The sequence below is a fragment of the Ornithorhynchus anatinus genome, chromosome X4, assembly GCF_004115215.2.
Source record: "Ornithorhynchus anatinus isolate Pmale09 chromosome X4, mOrnAna1.pri.v4, whole genome shotgun sequence".
NCBI lineage: Eukaryota > Metazoa > Chordata > Mammalia > Monotremata > Ornithorhynchidae > Ornithorhynchus > Ornithorhynchus anatinus.
This window is the reverse complement of record NC_041752.1, coordinates 3348376-3371043: the sequence shown is the minus strand read 5'-3', so window position 1 is coordinate 3371043 and position 22668 is coordinate 3348376. Positions and strand designations below refer to the sequence as shown.

Here is a 22668-nt window from a genome sequence, read left to right as displayed (position 1 = left end):
ACATAGTAGGTGTTTAGTAAACACTATCAGTTGGTTGAATGACTAGTTATAAGTTCAAGTATCTACTGAATTATCATGAACAATGATCTCATGCTTCTTATTTAACATCCCTGTGCCTCAGTTTCCTCATCTGTACAACGGTGATAATAATACTTGTCTCATTTTTAGTTAGACTACGAGCCTCGTGTGAGAAAAGGACTATGTCAGAGCATTTTGCATCTACCTCAGAGCTTATTCCAGTGTTTGGCACATAGTAAGCACTTAATTAATACCACTATTCATTCATTCATAATTTATTGAGCACTACTGTGTGCAAAACACTGTACTCTTATTATTATCTTCCAAACAACAGACAACTCTACTCTCTCCCAAGTATTTAAGTCTAGGAAGCACCCAATAAGTTATACTGGAGGAATGAATGATTGATTGATTGTTGAAAATTAAAGGAAGAAGGAAATTCAGTGGATTGAATGCATTTTAGGAAATATATGAAAAGGGAAATACTAGAACAAATCTCAAGAGTTAGTTTGATCAATCAATGGAATTTATTGAGCCCTTACTATGTGCGGAGCACTATAGTAAACATTTGGGAGATTGACCTTATCTCCAGCTGAGGTGGGCCACATCCACTCAGATGGAGTCAGATGTTTTGGATGTGTCATTCAGTCAATCACTGGTATTCACTGAATGCTTTGTGAATGCAGAGTACTGTGCTAAGCATATGGGAGAGTACAATACACGTAGACAAAATGCCTGGTCCTCAGTTTGTAGCTAAGGATACTCTGTGAGGAGGTGGAGGAAGTGGTAGTGGGGAGGTGTTCATCAGTTATCCTGCCAAGGCATAATCAGCTTGATTCTCCCTTTGAAGCCCAGGAGTCAAGGAGGCCCTGAGCATCAGCAGACTGACCTGGGGATATCAGACCTCCCAGCAGCCCAGCCATTTCCCCATACTGAGGAAATGAGTCAGCCCAGGACTCAGTGGAAAGGTCAGTGAGGAAACAGGTGGAAGAGACAAGCTGTTCCATCCCTGAAGGATGTTCCCAGAGTCCCAGAAAGCAGGTCAGGGACTGGAGAGGATCACACTGTTCCCATCGGGTCCCCATCACACACACTGAAAAACAGTCACACATTCATCATCAGTGACATTAATTGAGTGCTTACAACAGAGTTGGAAGTATAGAGGGAAAGACAGACAATATCCAAATCCCATCTCCTCCAAGAGGCCTTCCCCAACTAAGTTGTCATTAAGATGACAGCAGATTTTAAGGAGAGTCAAGAAAAATGAAGGAATAAGAATATACTGCCCACTTTCCCCTTAGTCAGTCAATCATATTTATTGAGCACTTACTGTGTGCAGAGCACTGTACTAAGCATTTGGGAGAGTACGATATAACAATATAACAGAAACATTCCCTGCATATAATGAGTTCACAGTCTAGAGGGGTTGATCGTACTCAGTATGATCACACTCAAAAAGAATATCTTTCCCTTGAACAGTGAGGAAGATTCTATTGGAGTCTCCCATTCTGATACTACTGAACAGAAATTGAGAGATTTCAGTGCTGCAGACATCTTGCTGATACAGATAATCCAATACTCATTTTCCTCATCCTTTTGGATTCCTTTTCTGACTGAGCACACCACTGTGAACTGGTGAATGGAGCAAGGTTGGGCAAACATCCTGGCTCTAAGTCCATGTCCAGTCACGGAGGCCCAGATGCACAAAAGAATTTACTGTTGCTCTCATTGGTCCAGCCCCTCTACCCAGAGGGTCATAAATCCACCCATTGTCTCCTTGTGGGAGAGCCAGTTCATGTCGGTCCCTGGGGTGCCTGAACAACTGGAAAGATAAATGTTGTGTTGCTGAGCATAAACCTGGACCTGATCTCAGAGTCTGATGAAGGAGAAAAGATTCCAATTAAGCTGGACTTTGATATTTCCAAGCTAATGTTGAGCTCTTACTCTTTGAAAACTGAATGAGAGTGATAGTTGCAAGCCTTCTGGGGCAGGAAGGGTGGTGGTGTTAGCAACTGAGATGGGTAAATTAGAGTGAAGAATTGTTTGAGGAAAAAGATAAGAACTTGTGTTTTAGACACATGTTGAGTTGAGCTTGAGCAGCTGGCAGGATTAACCAAGTGGAGTTGTGAGCCTGTTTTTGGACAGGGATTGTCTCTATCTGTTGCCGAATTGTACATTCCAAGCACTTAGTACAGTGCTCTGCACACAGAAAGTGCTCAATAAATACAAATGAATGAATGAATGCGGGATTGCAAATCAGAGGATTAGCTTGGTCTTATTGGCCTGATTGTCCATTTTGGAGACTTGTGACTTCTCCATCACTGCTTACCACCTTTTTCTGCCACGCAGGGTGCAGGAGATAACCAAGGAAACACTTCCTGATAGTTGCTGCTGCATGTTGATGTTGCATCATCTCCCAGCAATTTACAGCTAAATAATAATGGTTAACTCTGTTACACTGCCCTTCTTATTTGCTTAGGTCACCTTCCAGTTCACTCTGCAGTAGCTGATGCCATAACCTGCTATCATGGAATCCCAGGGAGATGTTGGGCAGGAAACTGGGGTTCTTGTTGATCTGCTCCACGGCAAACACCAGGGTTTGGACGTGCTGGTAATGTTTGGAAACTCGGCTATAAGGAATGAGGGAGAGATTTTTTACAGGTCTGTTCCAGGTACTTTTGGAATGGGGTTCATGGGCTTGGAGAGGAGGGTCTGAGTTCTGGTGACTGGGAATATCAAGGATGAAAGTTATTGGGATCTGGGAAGTAAATGGCTGGGGGCGTTGGATGCTGCAGTCTTTGCTTCTTGAGCAGAAGCAGTCTGTTCTTCCTGTGGGGGAAAGTGAGACATCTCTGCCTCACTAACGAACCAGCCCAGAGGGAATGGAGAAAAAGCCATAATGAGGTGTCAGAGCTGCATTTTGCTCTCTGACACTAAAAGTCAATTGGGGCCGGGGAGGACAGAGAAAAAAAACCGAAGGTAGAGAGGCTATGGAGTGGGGAAATACCTCAGCTAATTGCTCAGTGAAAACAGCAACAGTGAGAGAGTCAAACCTTGCCCCAGCCCCTCTGTCTCTCGGACAACAGAAAGACCTCCCTATTCTTCCCTAACCAATCAAAACTTCACACGGACATTAAATCCGTGCAAATGACACTTACACAAATTTCCTATCATATCCATGAGGATATCTATCAAAATCTGACTGGTGTCCCTCAAACACATTCAGAGCGAAGAGAGCTCTGATCACCAGGTCCCCATCTTTGTAGTAGCCCTGTGAGTAGCCCCTGCACAATGAACATTGGCTCTCGGACAGAGAGACCGGAGATGTCAGTAGCCACAACCTGAGCAGCCGCAGCCAAAGAAGCTGCAGCAGTATCAGGACGGAGTCTCCCGGGCCCAGAGCTGTAGCCCTGAGCCTGTCCTGAGCTGAGAACAATGCTGAGCCCCACACCACCCGGCTGCTTCAGTCGATTAAGAAGGGATGATTGCTGCTAGCAGAAATGTCCCCTGAAAGGAGGCGGCACAGTCTGTCCCTGACAAAAAGTCTGAGTCGTAGCCAGCCCCAGCTAGGACCCGGTTCGGGGAGCTTTTATAGGCTCTGTGATAATATTGTTTGAGGAGACTTTCCCACGGGATCCAAATTCCCCTGATAGGGAAATGCAAAAAGCTCCCCCTCCCTCCCCCTCCCTTCTGCTCAAGAGTACCCGTGCTCTTACCAACTCTGGGGCTTGTCTCTGTCGAGAAGAGCAGCACCTGGGTCCATGCTTCTATTTCCAGCTGCCTTGTGACAAAATCAATCTCCCTCCTTTCCCTCACCTCTCCCATGCCACTCTGAAAACCCCAGAGAATCAGAAGTCGAGCCTGTCTGATCTCACACTGAGTTGTGTCCCTGGTTGCGGTAAATGGAATTTTGTCCCACTCTCATTCTCATCCCCAAATAGCCAGGTCCAACCAGCATGAAAGAAGCCAAGGAAGAGAGGCAAGATCCCTTCCATCTTTTGGTGAAATGAATGTGTGGGCATCATCAACAGTCTAGCTGGTGGTGGGATGCTTAGATGTCAGCCTAAGGTGAAAGGGAAGCTGGAAGTGGAAGTGAAGTAAAGTGGAAGTGAAGAACTTTGGGAATTTACAGTCAAAGGTTTATGACAAAACAAAGCAATGGAGTATATTAAAAGAGTCACTGAAAAAAACTGGAAAACTCTAGAGGATTTAAATTGTAGGCTACAGGCCTCAAAAATGACCTCTGATGGAATTTTAACCTGTTTTCCTGAGATTTGATTTACACTCTAGCTAGTCTTTCTGGGAGGCTCTCTTTCACTGAAAATCTTTTGTGGGGATTTTAAAAAGCTGCTTCATCAGCCTCACCTTTTTGTCAGGTGATGATTTCCACAGTTTCTGTGTAATCCTTCATTTTGATTGCCCAATCCTTTTGGGACCTCTGTCCTGCCTTCTCTATCTAGTCCTGACCTACTCATTTTAAGTCCAGTTAGTTCTTTAATCAGCTTCTTTATTGCCTACCTCAGTGCCTGGGGTCATACTTTTGTCAGCCTTTTTATAGCTAAGTTCTGCACTTATCTACCATGCTCAAACTTCTATTTAGGTTTTTGTCGCATTTTTGGACTACTAAATCTAGCCCAAGGCAGGGATACAAGGAGATGTGGGTAGAATCAGAAAGTTCCCTAAAATGAAGCTAGTAGTGCATACTGCAGAAAGTATCACTTGCAATTGAGCTGAGACTAGTGAAGCAGCGGTTTTAATCCCCTGAATTTTTCAAATTACTAAAGCATAGAGAGTGCCTGACACATTTTTAGAATTTCTGTATGAGGCCTTCTTTTATCCCCTGTGGAGGCATGGAATCCAGGCTTTTTCAATATGGTCTCCAGAACCTATTGTGAGCCACGCTCAATATGTTAATACTACTGAGACCCACTCACTTTGAACCCTGCTCCTTTTAACATTGCTGTAGAAACAGTCTCATATAATGTACCCAAGCATTAGATCATATTTAGAATTCACTCATGCCCATCTCGGCCATATTCTCATGCATATGAAAAAAGATCTCATTATTATTAGCAATGGCGATATCAGTAAGCGGGGGAGAGGGCAGGGTACATGAAGGGAATGGATAATAACAGATTAGTCTTGAAACTACAGTATAGATACTTTAAAAGAAGGCCATACAAGCCTGGAGAAAAGAAATGAAGATCTGGTAGTGTAGTAATGGTGTTTATTAAGCATAAGCCTTGGGGTGAGAACAATTCCTCATGCCAAGTTCATATGAGAACAAAACAAGCATAAGTACAAATGAACAAATGAATGCACACATCCAAGCCCACAAAAGCCTCACTGCTTAGGTTGAGGAAGATGGGCTTTAAAAATGAGAAATAAAATACAATACATTGAGCAGAAAACAGGAGCAATCTCAAGAGAGGAAACAGTTCAGAGTCAGGGACTGAGTAGGGCTGTTCTGTGAAGGAAAGATGAGTTCTGATGGAATCACGTGCATGTGGCTGCAATATCCCTGTGCAGGTTGTAAGGACAGTCAATTTCTCCAAATCCGAAAGAAATCATGGAGTGCCAAGGACCCTCAGTGGGCTTCTGAAGATGTATGGATGTAGGTTTCAGGATCAAGAGTGACCATCAGGTCACCTGCTCCAAATCTGTGGTATAGCTATGACCAAATAATCAAAGAGCAGCTCTGAGTAACAAAGTCGTTAGGACCATGTTGAATAGAAACCTAACTTCCAGTACCAATATGAACAGTGATTGTACACTTTGTCGAAGTACAATTAAAGAGCTATCAAAGATTGAATACAGCAAATACATCTTCTGGGGTGATTTTTATTAAAAATTTTGTCACAGAAATTAATGTATATTAATTTATACATGTTTGTATGTATTGTAATTCTTAATGTGTATAACCACATATTATGTATAATTTTATATAGCACATAATACACATTATATAAAATAAATAAATATAATTATATATACACATTAAGAACCAAAATCTATTAAAAATGTTTTGCAGCTCATCAGAGTTAGAACAAAATGGAGGTCTTCCAAAACCTAAATTTAGATAGGGGAACAAGGGGGACATGAATTTATTTTGGCCTAGTCTGTGGGACAAATATCAAGGGAACTTAATGCTGATATTGGGTTTCCTCATTAACTTTTCCCGGGAGTTTCTGTCTGGCCTCAGCAGGATCACATAGACCTTGGGCCCAAAGATACAGCCCAGGAGTCCAGCGCTGGAGGCCAAGATGGAGAAGATCTCCACGGCCACCATGGCCTTGCCCTTGGTGCTCAGGTAGGTGGGCAGGAAGGTGATCCAGACACTGCAGAACACCAGCATGCTGAACGTGATGAACCTGGCCTCGTTGAAAGTGTCGGGCAGATTCCGAGCCAGAAAGGCCACCATGAAGCTAACCAGGGCCAGGAAGCCCATGTAGCCCAGGACGCAGTAGAAGGCGGTGATGGAGCCCTCGTTGCACTCAAGGACGATGTGACCAAACTCAGCCTGCCTGTTGAAGTCAGGGAAAGGGGGAGAGGTCCCCAACCAGACCCCGCAGATGGTCACTTGGATCAGACAGCAGATAAGGATGACAGAGTTAGATATTTGGGGACCCATCCATCCCCGGAACCTGCTCCTCGGCTTGGTGACCCTGAAGGCCAGGACCACTGTGATGGTCTTGGCCAGCACCGAAGCCACGGCCACGGAGAATATAATGCCAAAGGCAGTCTGTCGGAGGATGCAGGATGCTGGGCTGGGACGGCCAATGAAGATGAGGGAGCAAAGAAAGGAGAGCATGAGGGAGATGAGGAGGATGTAGCTGAGACCGCGGTTGTTGGCTTTGACAATGGGGGTGTCTCGATGCTTGATAAAAAGCCCCAACGTAAAAGCTGTGGCCAAGAAGAGTGAAAGAGCCGTAGAAACAAGAACAATCCCCAGCGGCTCATCGTAGGTGAGAAAAGACATGACTCTGGAGAGGCAGCGATCTTTGTAGTCATTGGGATACTCATCATCAGGGCACTTCAAACAGTGAGCCGCGTCTGTAAGGGAACACCTTATGGATCAATTTGCCCACCATGATAGAGTTGGGAAACATGATTCTACCTTCAAAGAAACTGTATTCTAGCTGCAGAGATAAATATCAAATAAAGTAGAGAAAGGAGGAAGAGAAGAATGGAGAGATGACTATATCCATGAGTTGGGTGCTTGAATAGTAGAGACAGAAAGAGCATAATTGCTAAGGTTGATTATGAAAGCGAATATATGGGGGGTGGGGGGTGAGTGCAGAAACCCCAAAGAGTTTTGAAATGGAGTTTGGGCAATATGACCACAGGAGAAGGAGCAGTAATATTTAAGGACTCTGGTGGGATGTGGGGAGAAATTTCAGAAGGGCTTTCCGTATGTGAAGAGTTGATATTGGGCAGATTTGAATGGGGAGGGAATTTGAGATGAAAGGAACAGCGTGAGCCAGGGGTTAGAAGCAAGATCAATCAATCAGTCAATAGTATTCCCGAGCACTTACTGTGTGGAGAGCACTGAACTAAATGCTTGGGGAACTGTGATGCACTAAAGATGATAGTCCCTCCTCCCTCCAACTCCACCGACTAGAAAGAATTTATATACTACAGGGGAGAGGAAAATGAGGTTGACCTCATTAATCGGTATCTACCTCAGCCCTTAGAACAGTACTTGACACATAAACAAGCATGGAATACATACCATAAAAAAAGAAAACAGTTGGTTTGAGTGAAACAGAGAGTTGAAGCTGTGGTGTCGTGGGAGATGAGAATATTTTAAGTAGGAGGGAAAGACCTGATGCCAACTCTGCTGTGTTGCACTCTCCCCGTACTTTGTAGAGTGCTCTGCACAAAGTTAGCACTCAATGAATAACATCAATTGATCAATTGATCAACTGTTTGATAATTGGACAGAAAGTCTGTGAAGTTGTTGATAATGATGTGAAATTTAGGAATAATGAAATTCTGAAGGGAAATTGGGTGTTTGAAGGTTTTTGTGATGATATTTGTTAAACTCTTATTTTCTGTTAGACACTGCACTGAGTGCCCAGATAGACACAAGCTTAATCAGGTCGGACACAAACCCTGTCCCACATGAGGCTGACAGTTTATCCCCATTTTGCAGATGAAGTAACTGAGGCACAGAGAAGTTAAGCGACTTGCCCAAGGTCACACTTCAGACACATGGCGGAGCCGGAAGTAGAAACCAGATCATTCTGACTTTCAGGTCCATGCTTTATCCATTAAACCACAAAACTTTTTTCTTTGAATTGAGATATGATGATCCCTCATGTCCTCATAATAAGGAGCATCCTCAATCGTCTGTGCTGCTTTGGATTGCCACACACTTAAATGAGAAGCAGTGTTGTTTAGTAAATAAAGCGCAGGCTTCGGAGTCGGGAGGATGTGGGTTCTAATCCTGGCTCTTTTACTTTTCTGCTGTGTGATATTGGGCAAGTCACTTAGCTTCCCTGTGCCTCAGTTATCTCCTATGTTAAATGGTGAGTAAGACCATGATCCCCATATGGAACATGGAATGTGTCAACCTGATTAGTTTGTATCTCTCACACCACTTAGTCAAGTGAACAGCACATAGTAAGCACTTAACAAACACCATGGAAAGTGGAATTACTATTAGTTGCTCTATAGAATTCAGTGTAGAGAGTCAGGGAGTGAATATGGGGTGCTCAACAGCCACCATGATGATTCGATGGAAGTTCCAGAGTCACCGATATGGTCAGTCAGTGGTGCCCAGGCCACTGGATACCTGGTTCCCTGCAAATTCCTACCTGTTTGGTTGGAAATCTCACCCTCGGGGCACAGGGTACAATCATAGCAGCAGACGGCCTTCCTCTCCCGAGCTGTTTTTCTGAATCCAGGGAGGCAGTTATTGCTGCACATGGAACGAGGAGGAGTCTGAGCATCGGGAAGGGAAAGGACAATATAAGAGTCTCCTCCTTCTTCCCAACTTTTCCAGTTCCATTGATAATACTGACATTTTCAAACCTGGAATCTTGGAATCAGCCTCAAATCCCCACAGGCTTTCTTCCCTCATGTCCAATTTACTGCTAGAACCTGTTCATTTTTCCTCAAAAACAAATCTCAGTCCCAGCCCATTCTCTTCAAATAGCCCCTATCATTGTACAGTACTGATAACTATAATGACAGTACTACTAATAATTACCCCAACATAATTTTTATTTTGTTTAGTAAGTGCTCACTGTCTTCCAAGCAATGTGCCAAGCTCTGGGGTAGATATAAGGTACTCAGGGTGGATACAGTCCCTGTCCAACTTGGAGAGCACAGTCTAAGTAGGAAGGAGTAGGATTCATTCACTATTTTAGAGATGAGGAAATTGAGGCACAGAGAAGTGAAGTGACTTACCCAAGGCCACACAGCAAGCAAGTGGTAGAGTCAGAGTAAGAACTTAGATCCTCTGACTCACAGGCCCATGAACTTTCCTCTATGCCAAGATGCTTCTCAAGTAAATGTTCAGTAAAAATGGCTTAGCCTTTTGCCCCCGAGAATTGCCTCAAGAAGACTCCCCTGTCAGAACACCTTTTGAGAAGTGTGAATCATGAAATGCAAATCATCTATGGGGACCTGTGTTTCATTACAGATTGGTATTTAAATAGTTAGTTTTCAATCATCCTTTGATCTAGAAAAGTTTACCCTGAGCACCTGAGGAGTAAAAGTTCCATGAGTGCTTTGGGGGTTTTTGTTTTGTTTTGTTTGTCAAGAATATTATGGTTAGAAAAGGAGGGAGTACAGATATTGCTAGGAAAATCCATAGGAGATGGTGGAAAATATTTTACTAAAGACAGAAAGAACATAACACCTTGACCAAATTCTTTAGGTGCTCCCTGCTTAACTATGCGGCCAGGGGAAATATCATTAGTGAATCACACTTCGTCAAGGTCTCTGCCTAAGGCAGCAGCAAAGGGACTCTTGGAGAGACCAGCCCAGCCCAGCCCATAGACTCTGCTCCCCTGAGGCCACTCACCTCCTCACTGGGACTCTTTCTCACCTGTCCCGCCATCGACCCCTGGCCCACGTCCTACCTCTGGCCTGGAACGCCCTCCCTCCTCACATCCGCCAAACTAGCAGACCTACCCCCTTCAAAACTCGGTTAAAGCTCACCTCCTCCAGGAGACCTTCCTAGACTGAGCCCCCCTTTTCCTCGGCTCCTCCTCTCCTCCCCATCACCCCAACTTGCTCCCTCTGCTCTTACCCCCTCCCCGCCCCACAGTACTTGTGCATATATGCACATATTTATTATTCTATTTATTTTATTCATGATGTGCATATATCTATAATTCTATTTATTTTATTGATGCTATTGATGCCTGTCAACTTGTTTTGTTTTGTTGTAGGTCTCCCCCCCTTCTAGACTGTTAGCACACTGTTGGATAGCGATTATCTCTATTTGTTGCCAAATTGTACTTTCCAAGTGCTTAGTACAGTGCTCTGCACACAGTAAGTGCTCAATAAATACGATTAAATGAGCGCATGAATGAATTAATGACCATATTCTGATTTCCCCCGGACACAGATCCCTAAGACAAATGATGAATGATCATCAACGTCTAATATTCCTATTCTATATCCTTACTTTCCTCTCCATCAAGGGCCATTGGTGTCTCTGTTGTGAGAAATTTCATATGCAAAACCCCAGGAGATTGAGAAGTGATAGGGAGAGGTTTTTGGAGATTAACAGTAAAATTATCACATACCCACCAGAGGAAATAGATATGGGATGGGGAGAAGAGGTGTTTACCCAGAGGTAAACGGGAGTACTGACCCTTTGTGGACAGGTGGGAAATGACCAAGAATTTACCTGGCCTTCACATGCCTTCACATGCCTTCACATCCAAAACTGTTTCCTCACCTGGTGGAATCCTATACCCCACACAATAGCCTCCTTGTCAATGATCAAGTCATTCCCTTTAGATGCCTGAGGCTTAAATTCTCCGATCTTCACTCGTCTCCACTGATTCCAAAGGAGTTCCTGTAAATTGAGGATATCGTAACTTGGGACTGATTGGGCGCTTCCATCAATGTATTGTTGGTCCCCGGTGCTGACGTTGAACTGACTCCGCCTCAGGAATGAATGGAGCTGTCATGGAGAGAGAATGGTGAGAGATGAAAGGACACAGAAACTTACATGAGAGAGAGAAGTTGCAAACAGCACGGAGGGAGTTCTGCCGCAGAGGATTGTGCGGGAATCTTACCTGCCATGGAGGAGACACCATTATGTCCTCTGTCCCAGACATTTCCATTTCTGACCTGGACAAAAGCATTTCATGAAGCGCAAGTGCCACCCTATACACAGCGCAGTACAAAGTGTACCGCAGCCCAGTCAGCTCCATGTCAGTATTCTGCAAATTTAGGCTGACAAAGCTCTCATTTCCTGTGCAGTCAGGCTCCACTCTATGTCCCCATTGCTCTGAAAATTCAAAGGAACAACCTACTGCTACTTTCCAGAAATCCTTAAGAAAAACATTACTGGGGTATTTAGAAGGGTTAACTGCTAGGAGGAAATCTTTGAAACTAGGCATATCATCCGTGTGGATAGAGAATGACAAAGAACCTCGGAAGTAATTGTCAGATAGGAGGTAATTATTACTGACAGTGTCATCAAAGTGAGCTGGGTTGATCCAAACCTTCCCTTTAACACCAACCCAAGTGACAACCCATTTAAACGTGATGAGGGAGTCTATGTCACCATAGACAATGGCCACATTGACTGACAAATCATTCATCTTTTGATCCAATATTTGTACTTGTCTTGTGCCATAGTAGTCAGTTTCAGGAATCTGTTCTGTTAAGGCCACGCAGACTCCGTGTCTTCTCATCTCCTGTGTCAGGTCCCTGACGAAGGTTTCACCTTGAACGTTATTGGAAACAATGAGACTGACCCAGGTCCAGTCAAAATACAGCAACAATTGGACTATTCCCTGCTGCTGAGCAGTGTCCTTGGGGGCCATCTGATACAGAGAAGGGAACTGTAATGAATCCCTTAGGGAGGCATCAAAGGGGCCGTAGGTGATCTGGATGGGAGAAAACAAAGCTCAGTTATCTCTTAAACACTTGGATTTGGAGGCACAAAGTAGAACATCGACATGGAAGGAACTGGAGTTCAGGCAAACAACTTTATTAAGCAGCAAATAGATATTCTCTGCTACATCCAGTTAGTATTTTTAATTTGTTTTAAAAAATTATGTATTAAGCAAAATGGCATAGACCAAGTATAATTTCCACATTAAATAATGTAAAAAAGTCTCTTCATTCCCAAGATTCCCACAAATTCATTAAAATAATATTCATGTAATCTTTGAAAATGAAAATTTCAATTAATACCATTAATGCATTTGCTAATTAACACTGTTTGTTGATGATGATGATGGTGGTATTTGTTAAGCACTTACTATTTACCAAGCACTGTTCTAAGCACTGGGGTAGATACAAGATAATTAGGTTGCTCCAAGTGGGGCTCACGGTCTTAATGCCCATTTTACAGATGAGGAAACTGAGGCATAGAGAAGTGAAGTGACTTGCCCAAGGTCACACAGCAGACAAGTGGTGGAGATGGGATTAGAACCCAAGTCCTCTGACTCCCAAGCCCATGCTCTTTCCACTAAGCCAAGCTACTTGTCCAGCGTTTGTTAACACATAAGATTGCTTAAATTGATCACATACATGTCAACACATGCACCCACGTATAAACACACACACACACACACACACACACACACACACACACACACATAGTTTTTCCTAACTCTGCCAAACTAAAAGCATGGTATAAATGAAATCAGTTCAGGTGGCTCAGTACACACCATTTAACTGCCAGACTTATGCTTCGATCATTATTTTTCTCTGCACTGGAAATAGTAATTTTGGTGACAATCCTCAAGATTGAATAGACTATCCTTTATACTGTAATCTGGTTTTGAAACCTTAAACTCGTTGTAGACAGGAAATGTGACTACCAGCTCTTTTGTATTGTACTCTCCCAAGTGTTAAATTTCCAATTTTTCTTACCATAAGAACTAAATAAATATCATTGATTGATTATATGATGGATAACCTCAGGGCAAATCCCAGTAGTTATATAGTAGTTTTGAATACCCAACACATATACTTTGTTCAAAATACATGTGGCAAACGCAGGGAACTATTTCAAAGTGAGAGCACTGTGCAAATTACTGGTATTATAATGTCATAGTACCATCGTGAGAAAACTCTCTAAAAGCAAAGAATTGTAACAGGGGATCTCGGTATTTGCCCATTGAGAATCTGTAACCATAATTACATGGCATAAGATGAAACAGAATTGGGTTGAGATGGATCAAGAAAGAAAAATGGCAGAGTGGCCCCAGTGGAAATGGCTTTGGACTTTGATACAACGTGGCAGAAATCTTTAGCTGAGTCTCTAAAGATCCAGGCCTGCCTCGTGGGAAGCATTTCAGGTGGCTTAGGGCTCTGAGCTTCTGCTGGACCCCTGAAAAGAAGAACCAGGGTGGGCGATCTGCCTCATGAAACCAGGCAGGACCTGACAACATTCAGAGAGATGAACTGCAGGAACCAAGTCTGGAACAGAGCTCTAGAAAGAGACCTTAAGCCTGAGAAAATCTGCTGGAATGGGCTCCAAAATCAGAATAAACCTGTGGTTTAAACTAGATATTTTTTACTCTCATCTAAACTTGTACTTTTGGTTCCTACCAAGTATTCTAAATGTACTTCTCCTATGCTATGTGATTTTTTGTTTTCTCTTCTCCCTAACTCCTTGGGGTTTTATTCCCTTAATCAGATTTATTTAATGCATTTGGTCAATGAAATCAAGAAATATGCTGACAAAATATTATCTATATATTATATCTCTATCTGTAATGGTATTAAATGCTTACTATGTGCCAGGCACTGTTCTAAATACTGGGGTATATAAAAAGTAAGCAGATTGGACACAATCCATGTCCCATAGGGGCTCACAGTCTTAATGCACATTTTACAGATGAGGTAAATGAGACACAGAGAAGTGAAGAAGCTTTCCTAAGGTCACACAGCAGGGAAGTGGCAGATCCGAGATTAAAGCTCAGGTCCTTCTGACATCCAGGCCCGTGCTATATCCACGGGGCAAGGCCACTTCTCTATACTATATATACTATATATATACTGTATATAATATTGCATTATACTAATCTGAGAAACAAACTATCTCCACAGATTCCAGAGCTGCTCTCGGCAAATGGGGCAGAAACAAACGTCTAGGAACCTGCAACAATTTTTCCCAAAGAAATAGGTCTTTACAGACTTCAGTGTGGGGGGACGGGTTAAGGGGCACCTAGCATAATGCAGTGATAGTAATTAGGACTACGCTGAGATGCCCTACCTGGGGAAATTTGTGGAATCCGATGACGTTGGCCATGGCAACGGACAAAGTCGACCTGATTCCCCCGATGACGGCCACCAGCTTGCGCCGCCTCTCGCAGCTGTAATTGGGAACTGTCCGCCCCGCGCCCGAGAGCAGCATCAGAGACTGCTCCACGGCCAGCCTCTCCCGGAATAAGTTATCATAGAGGTGGAATCCCAGGGAGATGTTAGGCAGGAGGCTGGGGTCCTTGTTGATCTGCTCCACGGCAAACACCAGGGCCAGGACGTGTAGTTGGTGTTGGTAAATGCGGCTGTAAGGAATGGGAGAGAAAATTCTCACCGCTCTGTTCCAGGTGTTGTTGGAATGGGGTTCGAGGGCTTGAGGGGTTGGGATTGAGACATGAGGACTGGGAATTTCGGGAATGAGGGTTACTAGGACCTGGGAAGTAAGAGGCCGAGGGGGTGTGTGCCTGCAATTTGTGCCCGTGGAGCAGAAGCAGCTTGCCCTTGCTGCGAGGGAGAGCACAGCAATCTCTGCCTAACTACGCCAAGGGTCCGGGGGGATTCACAGTGAGCCATAATGAACTGCTGCCTTTTCTCTGCCACTAAAAATCACTCAGACCTGTGGAAGGCAGAGAGAAGAGCAGCAGGTAGAGAGCCAAGGGAGCAGGGAGATCGCTCGGCAAAGGTGACGGGGAAAACAACAACCGCGACAGTTGCAAAGCGTGCCCCGGTTCCTCAGTCTCTCGGAGAACGGAAACACAGCCCGGTTCATCCCAATCCAATCAAAACATCACACTGACATTTTACCCGTCAACACTTACGCGAATCGATCATCAAACCAAAAAGGATATTTGTTAAATTCTGGTCTATTTCCCTCAAACACATTCAGAGCTAAGAGCGCTCCAATCACCAGGTCCCCGTCTTTGTAGTAGCCCCGTGAGTAGTCCCTGTGCAAGGAACATTGACTCGAGGACCCAGAGACCGGAGGCGACAGGAGCCGCGAGCCAAGAAGCAAGACCAGCCGCAGCAGCATCAGGACGGCGACTCCCGGTCCCAGAGCTGTAGCTCTGAGCCTTCCCTGAGCTGAGGACGATGCTGAGCCCCAGATCACCTAGCTGCCTCTGTCCAAAAGGGATGCTCGCTGCCAGCTGAAACGTCCCCTTAAAGGAGGCGGCACAGACTCAGAGACAAACTCGCCCTGGCAAACAGTCTGAGTGCTAGCCAGCCCCAGCTCGGAGCTGTTCAGTGAGCTTTTATAGGGTTCGGGCTGATACTGTGTGAGTAGCCTTTGCCACAGGCTCCAGTTTCCCCAGATAGGGACGGGGCAGAACGGTCCCCCCTTTCTCCTCCCTCTCTTTCCTTCTGCTCAAGCAGAGACCAGCACAATCCCCGTGCTCTGATTGACTCTCGGGACTGTCTCGGTCGGGAAGACCTGCACCTGGATCCATGCTTATTTTTCCCCAGGGGATAAATGAAAAAATAAATCATCCTCCTTCCCCTCACCCCTCCATTTTCACTCTGGGGACCACCAGAGGATCAGAGGATCAGAAGTGGAGCCGGTCTGATCTCACACAGAGTCGTGTCCCCGGTTCCAGGAAATGGAATTTTCTCCCACTCTCACCGTTGTCCCCAAATGGCATGGTCCAACCAGTACCCAACAAGCCGAGGAAGAGAAGCAAGATAATAATAATAATGGTGGTATTTGTTAAGCGCTTAGTATATGCAAAGCACTGCTCTAAGCGCTGGGGGGATACAAGGTGATCAGGTTGTCCCACGTGGGGCTCACAGTTTTAATCCTCATTTACAGATGAGGTAACTGAGGCACAGAGAAGTGAAGTGACTTGCCCAAAGTCACACAGCTGGCAAGTGGCAGAGCCGGGATTCGAACTCATGCCCTCTGACTCCCAAGCCCGGGCTCTTTCCACTGAGCCAAGCTGCTTCTCCTGATCCCTTCTATCTTGCTGTGGAATGAATGTGAAGGCACCACCAACGGTCTGGATAGAGGTGGGGTGCTTACATAACAGCCTAAAGTGAAAGGGAGGCTTCTCTCTGGAAGTGAAGCACTTTGGAAATTTACAGTCAAAGATTTATGTCAAAAGAAAAAGAAAACAATGGCTTGGAAACAATGGAGTCATTGAAGAAAACAGGAAAACTCCAGAGGGGATTTAAATTGCGGGTACAGGCCTCAAAAACTACATCTGTTGGAATTTTAACTTGCTTTCCTGAGAATGTAATATACCCTTTAGCTACCCTCTTGGGACCCAGAGGTTGTGGTTTCTAATCCCGGCTACTCCACTTGTAAACTGTGTGTCTTTGAGCAAGTCTACTCAACTTCTCTGAGCCTCGGTTACCTCATCCGTAAGACTGGGAGCCCCAGGTGGGACATCCTGATTACCTTATATCTCCCCCAGCTCTTAGAACAATGCTTGGCACATAGTAAGCGATTGACAAATACCGTCATTATTATTATTATTATTAGTTTCTCTGGGAATCCCTCCCTCTTTGACTGGGAGTCTTTTGTGGGGATTTTAAAAAATTACTTCATCAGCATCACCTTGTGTTCGAGTGATAATTTCTTCCTTAATCTACCCTCCTCAAAATTTGTATTTGGGTTTTTGTTGGGGTTTTTTTAACTGCTAAATCTGTCCCAAAGTGGGGTTCAAGGTAGAGCTGGGTAGAACCAGAAGGTTCCCGTAAATGAATCTAGCCACAGGTACTGTGGAAATTGTCACTTGCAAGCAAAGTGAGGCTGGGGAAACAGCTTTTTTAAATCCACGACTTTTTCAAATCACTTATGCATGAAGGGTGTCTGACACACTTTTAGAACTTCTGTGGGAGGTCCTCTTTTATTCCCCCATGGAACCATGGAATCCAGGTTGTTGTAAGTAGGTCTCCAGAATTTACAGTCATGATCAATATGTTAGCACTACGGAGACCCACCCTCTTTGGATGTAGCTCCCTTCACCAATGATATAGAAAAAGGACAGTGACTGCTGCAGCAGTTGCCCTTAGAATATAACGTCACAGGAAGGTACTGGGCAAATGTAATCACCAAACCTGAACAGTAAACTCTCAATTAACACCACTGATTGAGACACCAAATATGAACAGTAAACTCACAGTTAATACCACTGATTGAGACACCGAACTTGAACAGAAAGCGCTCAGTTAACACCACTGATTGATCAGCTCCAGGCCGACAGCTAAAGGGGGCTGATTACTGTCCGTCGTCCTGAATTACCATAGTTTTCCCTTCTTTCCTGGCGTGTGAGAACGGAGTGGAGACCATTAAGCACCGCAGACATCACTCAAAGCTTTGGGGACATTTTTAGAAAAGCTCTGCTCCAGGGAAAACATCTGCAAGTGAAATCGAAGAGTCAACTGATTCAAAAACTGTGGAAGCCAAGATGCCTGCTGTTTCCTCCTTCCCTTGACCCGTGCACACCATCTCACAGAGAAAAAACAGCTCAGGCCTCTGATAGAAACCTTTGGAAATTTCTCAGACAAGAGTGACTATTATGCCTCAAGCCCAAGCCACCGAACCCCTGGCGCCTGGATAATTGCTTCCTCCTTGAAATTTGATATGAGATTTCCAGCAATGTTTGCATCATTTGAGAAAATTTTAATTGAAATCCCAATCGGTTACGAGCCAGGAGAGTTGAAACTGTGATTTGAATACATCATTAACCACAACCTCATATAATGTGACATAGTGTTAGATCATTTTTTAGAATTCACTCGTGCCTATCTCAGCCACATTCCCATGTATATGAATACGATCTCACAGTTACCAGTAATGCCAATATGAATAAGGTGTGGCAGGTGAGGGCAGGGGAAGGGAATGGTTACGAACAGATTAGTCAGAACACTGCCCTGCAGAGAGTTTGAAAGAAGACGACATGAACGTGAAAAAACGAATGAAGATCAGCTACTGTAACAACGGTATTTATTAAACATTTGCCTTGGGGTAAGAACGATTCTTCGTACCGAGTTGGGATGAAAAGGAAACAAGCGCAAATAGGAATGAACAGATGAAGGCGCACACCGGAGTCCCCCAAAGTCTCACTGTTTAGGTTGGGGAGGACAGGCTTTCGAAATGAGAAATAAATCAGAAACATTGAGGGACAGACAGTGGCAAAACCAGGAGAGAAAATGGTTCCATGTCAGGGGCTGAGTAGGGCTGTTCTATGAAGGAAGGATGAGTTCTGATAATAACTCAGGTTGTCCCACATGAGGCTCACAGTCTTGATCCCCATTTTACAGAGGAGGTAACTGAGGCACAGAGAAGTTAAGTGACTTGCCCTCAGTCACACAGCTGTCAAGCGACAGAGCCTGGATTCGAACTCATGACCTCTGATTCCCAAGCCCGTACTCTTTCCACTGAACCATGGGAATCACTTGCGTTTGGCTGCAATATCCTAGTGCAGGTTGTAAAGAAAGTCAACTGTCATCAAAGTGAGCCAGGTGGACCCAAACTTTCCCGGTAATACCAACCCAAGTGACAACGCACTTAAACATGATGATGGAGTCTATGTCTCCATAGACAACCGCCACATTGACCGACAAATCATTCATCTTTTTAAACAATTCTTTTGCTTGATCTGAGCCATAGTAGTCAGTTTCAGGAATCTGTTCTTTCAAGGCCACGCAGATTCCGTGTCTTCTCATCTCCTGTGTCAGGTCCCTGGAGAAGGTTTCACCTTGAACGTTATTGGAAACAATGAGACTGACCCAAGTCCATCCAAAATACAGCAACAACTGGGCTATTCCCCGCTACGGAGCGGTGTCCCTGGGGGCCATCTGGTAGAGAGAAGGCAAGTGCACCACATCTCTCAGGTGGGCATCAAAGGGGCCATAGGTGATCTGGATGGGAGACAGCAAAGCTCAGTTATCGCTTAAGCATTTGGATTTGGAGAACAAACAAGAACACCGACATGATAGGAAGAAGCAGAGTGGCTCAGTGGAAAGAGCGTGGGCTTTGGAGTCTAGAGGTCATGGGTTCGAATCCCAGCTCTGCCACTTGTTAACTGTGTGACTGTGGGCAAGTCACTTAACTTCTCTGTGCCTCAGTTACCTCATCTGTTAAATGGGGATTAAGATTGTGAGCCCCACGTGGGACAACCTGATTTCCCTGTGTCTACCCCAGCGCTTAGAACAGTGCTCTTGCACATAGTAAGCGCTTAACAAATACCAACCTTAACTGGATTTCAGGCAAACCACTTTCTTAGTCAGCTAATCGATATGCACTGCTACACCGAGTTAGCATTTTTTATTTATTTAAAGAAAGTTCTGTATTACACAAGAGATAATAAACCAAATATAATTTCTGATAGGAAATTGTTTAAAGCAAGCTGAAGCCATCCCAAATTCCCCCAAATGCATCAAAATAATATACATATAGTTTTTCAAAGAAATACAAATTTCTATACAGATAATTAATGTATTTGCTAATTAACACTTTATTTAACACATACGATTGCTTAAATTGATCATTTGGATCACTTACATGTTAACACAACAACCCACATGCAAACAAGCACACAGGCACACACACACACACATACACATCATCCTCCTTGTTAACCCTGCCAATCTAAAAGCTCTTCTTAAATTAAATCAGTTCAGTCAGCTCAGGACACATCATTTAATCGCCAGAATTACGTTTGCAGGGTAATTTTTCCCTGCCAAGGAAATAGTAGTTTTGGGGACGTTCGTCACAGTCCAGCCGAAACCAGCAGAGGTTTTCCTAAAGAAATAGCTCTTCCCAGACCTCGGTAGCAGGGGAGTGGTTAAGGGAGCAACGCGTATAACACAGTGATAGTGATTACCTGCGGGAATTTGTGGAATCCGATGACGTTGGCCATGGCAACGGACAAGGTCGACCTGATTCCCCCGATGACGGCCACCAGCTTGCGCCGCCCCTCGCAACTGTAATTGGGAACTGTCCGCCCCGCGCCCGAGAGCAGCAACAGAGACTGCTCCACGGCCAGCCTCTCCCGGAATAAATTATCATAGAGGTGGAATCCCAGGGAGATGTTGGGCAGGAGTCTGAGGTCCTTGTTGATTTGCTCCACGGCAAACACCAGGGCCAAGACGTGCAGCTGGTGTTGTTGAATCAGGCTGTAAGGAATGGGGGAGAAAATTCTCACAGCTTTTTTCCCAGGTGTTGTTGCAGTGGGGTTCGAGGGCTTGGAGGGTTGGAATTGAGACATTAAGGACTGGGAATTTCGGGGATGAGGGTTATTAGGACCTGGGAAGTAAGAGGCCGAGGGGGGGTGTGCTGCAGTTTGTGCCCATGGAGCAGAAGTAGCCTGTCGTTGCTGGGAGGAAGAATAAAGCAATCTCTGCCTAACTACCCCAGGGGCCCGGGGGAATTCACAAAGAGCCATAATGAACTGCTGCCTGCTCTCTGCCCCTAAAAATCTCTCAGACCTGTGGAAGGCAGAGAGAAAAGCAGCCGGTAGAAAGCCAAGGGAGCGGGGAGATCGCTCCACAAAGGTGGCGGGGAAAACAGCACCCGTGACAGTGACAAGGCGTGCCCCAGTTCCTCTGTCTCTCGGAGAACAGAAACACAGCCCTGTTCATCTCTATTCAATCAAAACATCACACTGATATTTTACCCGTGCATATGACACTTATGCGAATTGATCATCAAACCAATAAGGATATCTGTTAAATTCTGGTCTTCTTCCCTCAAACACATTCAGAGCTAAGAGTGCTCCAATCATCAGGTCCCCGTTTTTGTAGTAATCCTGTGAGTAGCCTCTGTGCAAGGAACATTGGCTCGCGGACCCAGAGACCGGAGGCGACAGGAGCCGCGAGCCAAGAAGCAAGACCAGCCGCAGCAGCATCAGGACTGCGGCTCCCGGTCCCAGAGCTGTAGCCCTGAGCCTGCCCTGAGCTGAGGGCGATGCTGAGCCCAGGCTGCCCCGTCCCATTCAGAAGGGATGCTCCCTGTCAGATGAAACGTCCCCTTAAGGGAGGCGGCGCAGATTCAGAAGCAGATTCGTCTTGGCAAACAGTCTGAGTCCTAGCCAACCCCAGCTCGGGCTGCTGAGAGCTTTTATAGGCTCTGGGCAGATATTGTGTGAAGAGTCTTTTCCATAGGTTGCAATTTCCCCTGATAGGAACGGGACAGAATGGTACCCCCTTCCTCCTCCCTCCCTTCCCTTCTGCTCAAGCAGACACCAGCATAGTCCTCCTGCTCTGATTGACTCTCGGGATTGTCTCTTTCGAGAAGACCTGCACCTGGGTCCATGATTTTTTTTTCCCCAGCTGCCTAATGAAACAATAAACATTCCTCCTTTCCCTCACCCCTCCTTTTTCACTCTGGTGACCCTCAGAGGATCAGGAGTGAGGCCGGACTAATCTCACCCAGAGTCATGTCCCTGATTCCAGTAATTAGCATTTTGCCCCACTCTCACTCTCGTCCCCAAATGCTCTGGTTCAACCAGCACCCAACAAGCCGAGGAAGAGAAGCAAGATGCCTTTCACTTTGCTGTGGAATGAAAGTGCAGTCACCACCAACAGTCTGAGTGGAGGTGGGATGCTTACATGACAGCCTGAAGTGAAAGGAGGGTCTCTCACTGGAACTGAAGAACTTCGGGAATTTACAGTCAAAGCTTCATGCCAAAACAAAGTAACAGAGTATATTAAAGGAGTCATTGAAGAAAACTGGAAAACTACCGAGGGGATTTAAATTCCAGACTACAGGCCTCAAAAATGAACTCTCATGGAATTTTAACTTACTTTCCAGAGGATTTGATTTGCACTCTAGCTACTCTCTCTGGGAGGCCCTCCATCTTTGATTGGAGTCTTTTGTGGGGATTTTTAAAAGTTACTTCATCAGCCTCACCTTGTTTGTAGGAGACGATTTCCAGAGTTCTCCTGGATTCCTTCATTTTGGCTGCCCAGTCTATTCGGGACCTCTATCCTGCCTTCTCTATATAGTTCTGATCAGTCTGTTCTGAGTCCATTCAGGTCTTAATCAGCTTTTTTAATTTCCTACTTCAACACCTGGGATCAGACTTTTGTCAGCCTTCTTTCAGCTAATTTCTGTCTTTACCTACCAGTCTCAAAACTTCTGTTGGGTTTTTTGACTACTAAATCTAGCCCAAAAATGAATCTAGGCGTGGTTACTGTGGAAATTATCACATGCAAACAAAGTGAGGCTAGAGTAGCAGCTGTTTTTAGATCCCTGAGTTTTTCAAATCAGTTATGCATAGAAAGTGCCTGACACCCTTT

General features: G+C 44.9%; 1 protein-coding gene across 1 annotated transcript; it reads right to left on the bottom strand.

The window, feature by feature from the left end:
- Positions 1–6151: 6151 nt before the first annotated feature.
- On the bottom strand, positions 6152–22325 carry LOC100078598 (vomeronasal type-2 receptor 26-like). The gene is made up of 10 exons (XM_039910679.1): positions 22280–22325; positions 20253–20674; positions 19202–19287; positions 18935–19108; positions 15246–15371; positions 14441–14732; positions 11280–12098; positions 10937–11164; positions 8838–8964; positions 6152–6921 (listed from the first exon to the last, which is right to left on the bottom strand). Exons 1-10 carry the CDS (start codon positions 22323–22325, stop codon positions 6152–6154), a joined length of 3090 nt encoding a protein of 1029 aa, XP_039766613.1.
- Between the last annotated feature and the right edge of the window lie 343 nt (positions 22326–22668).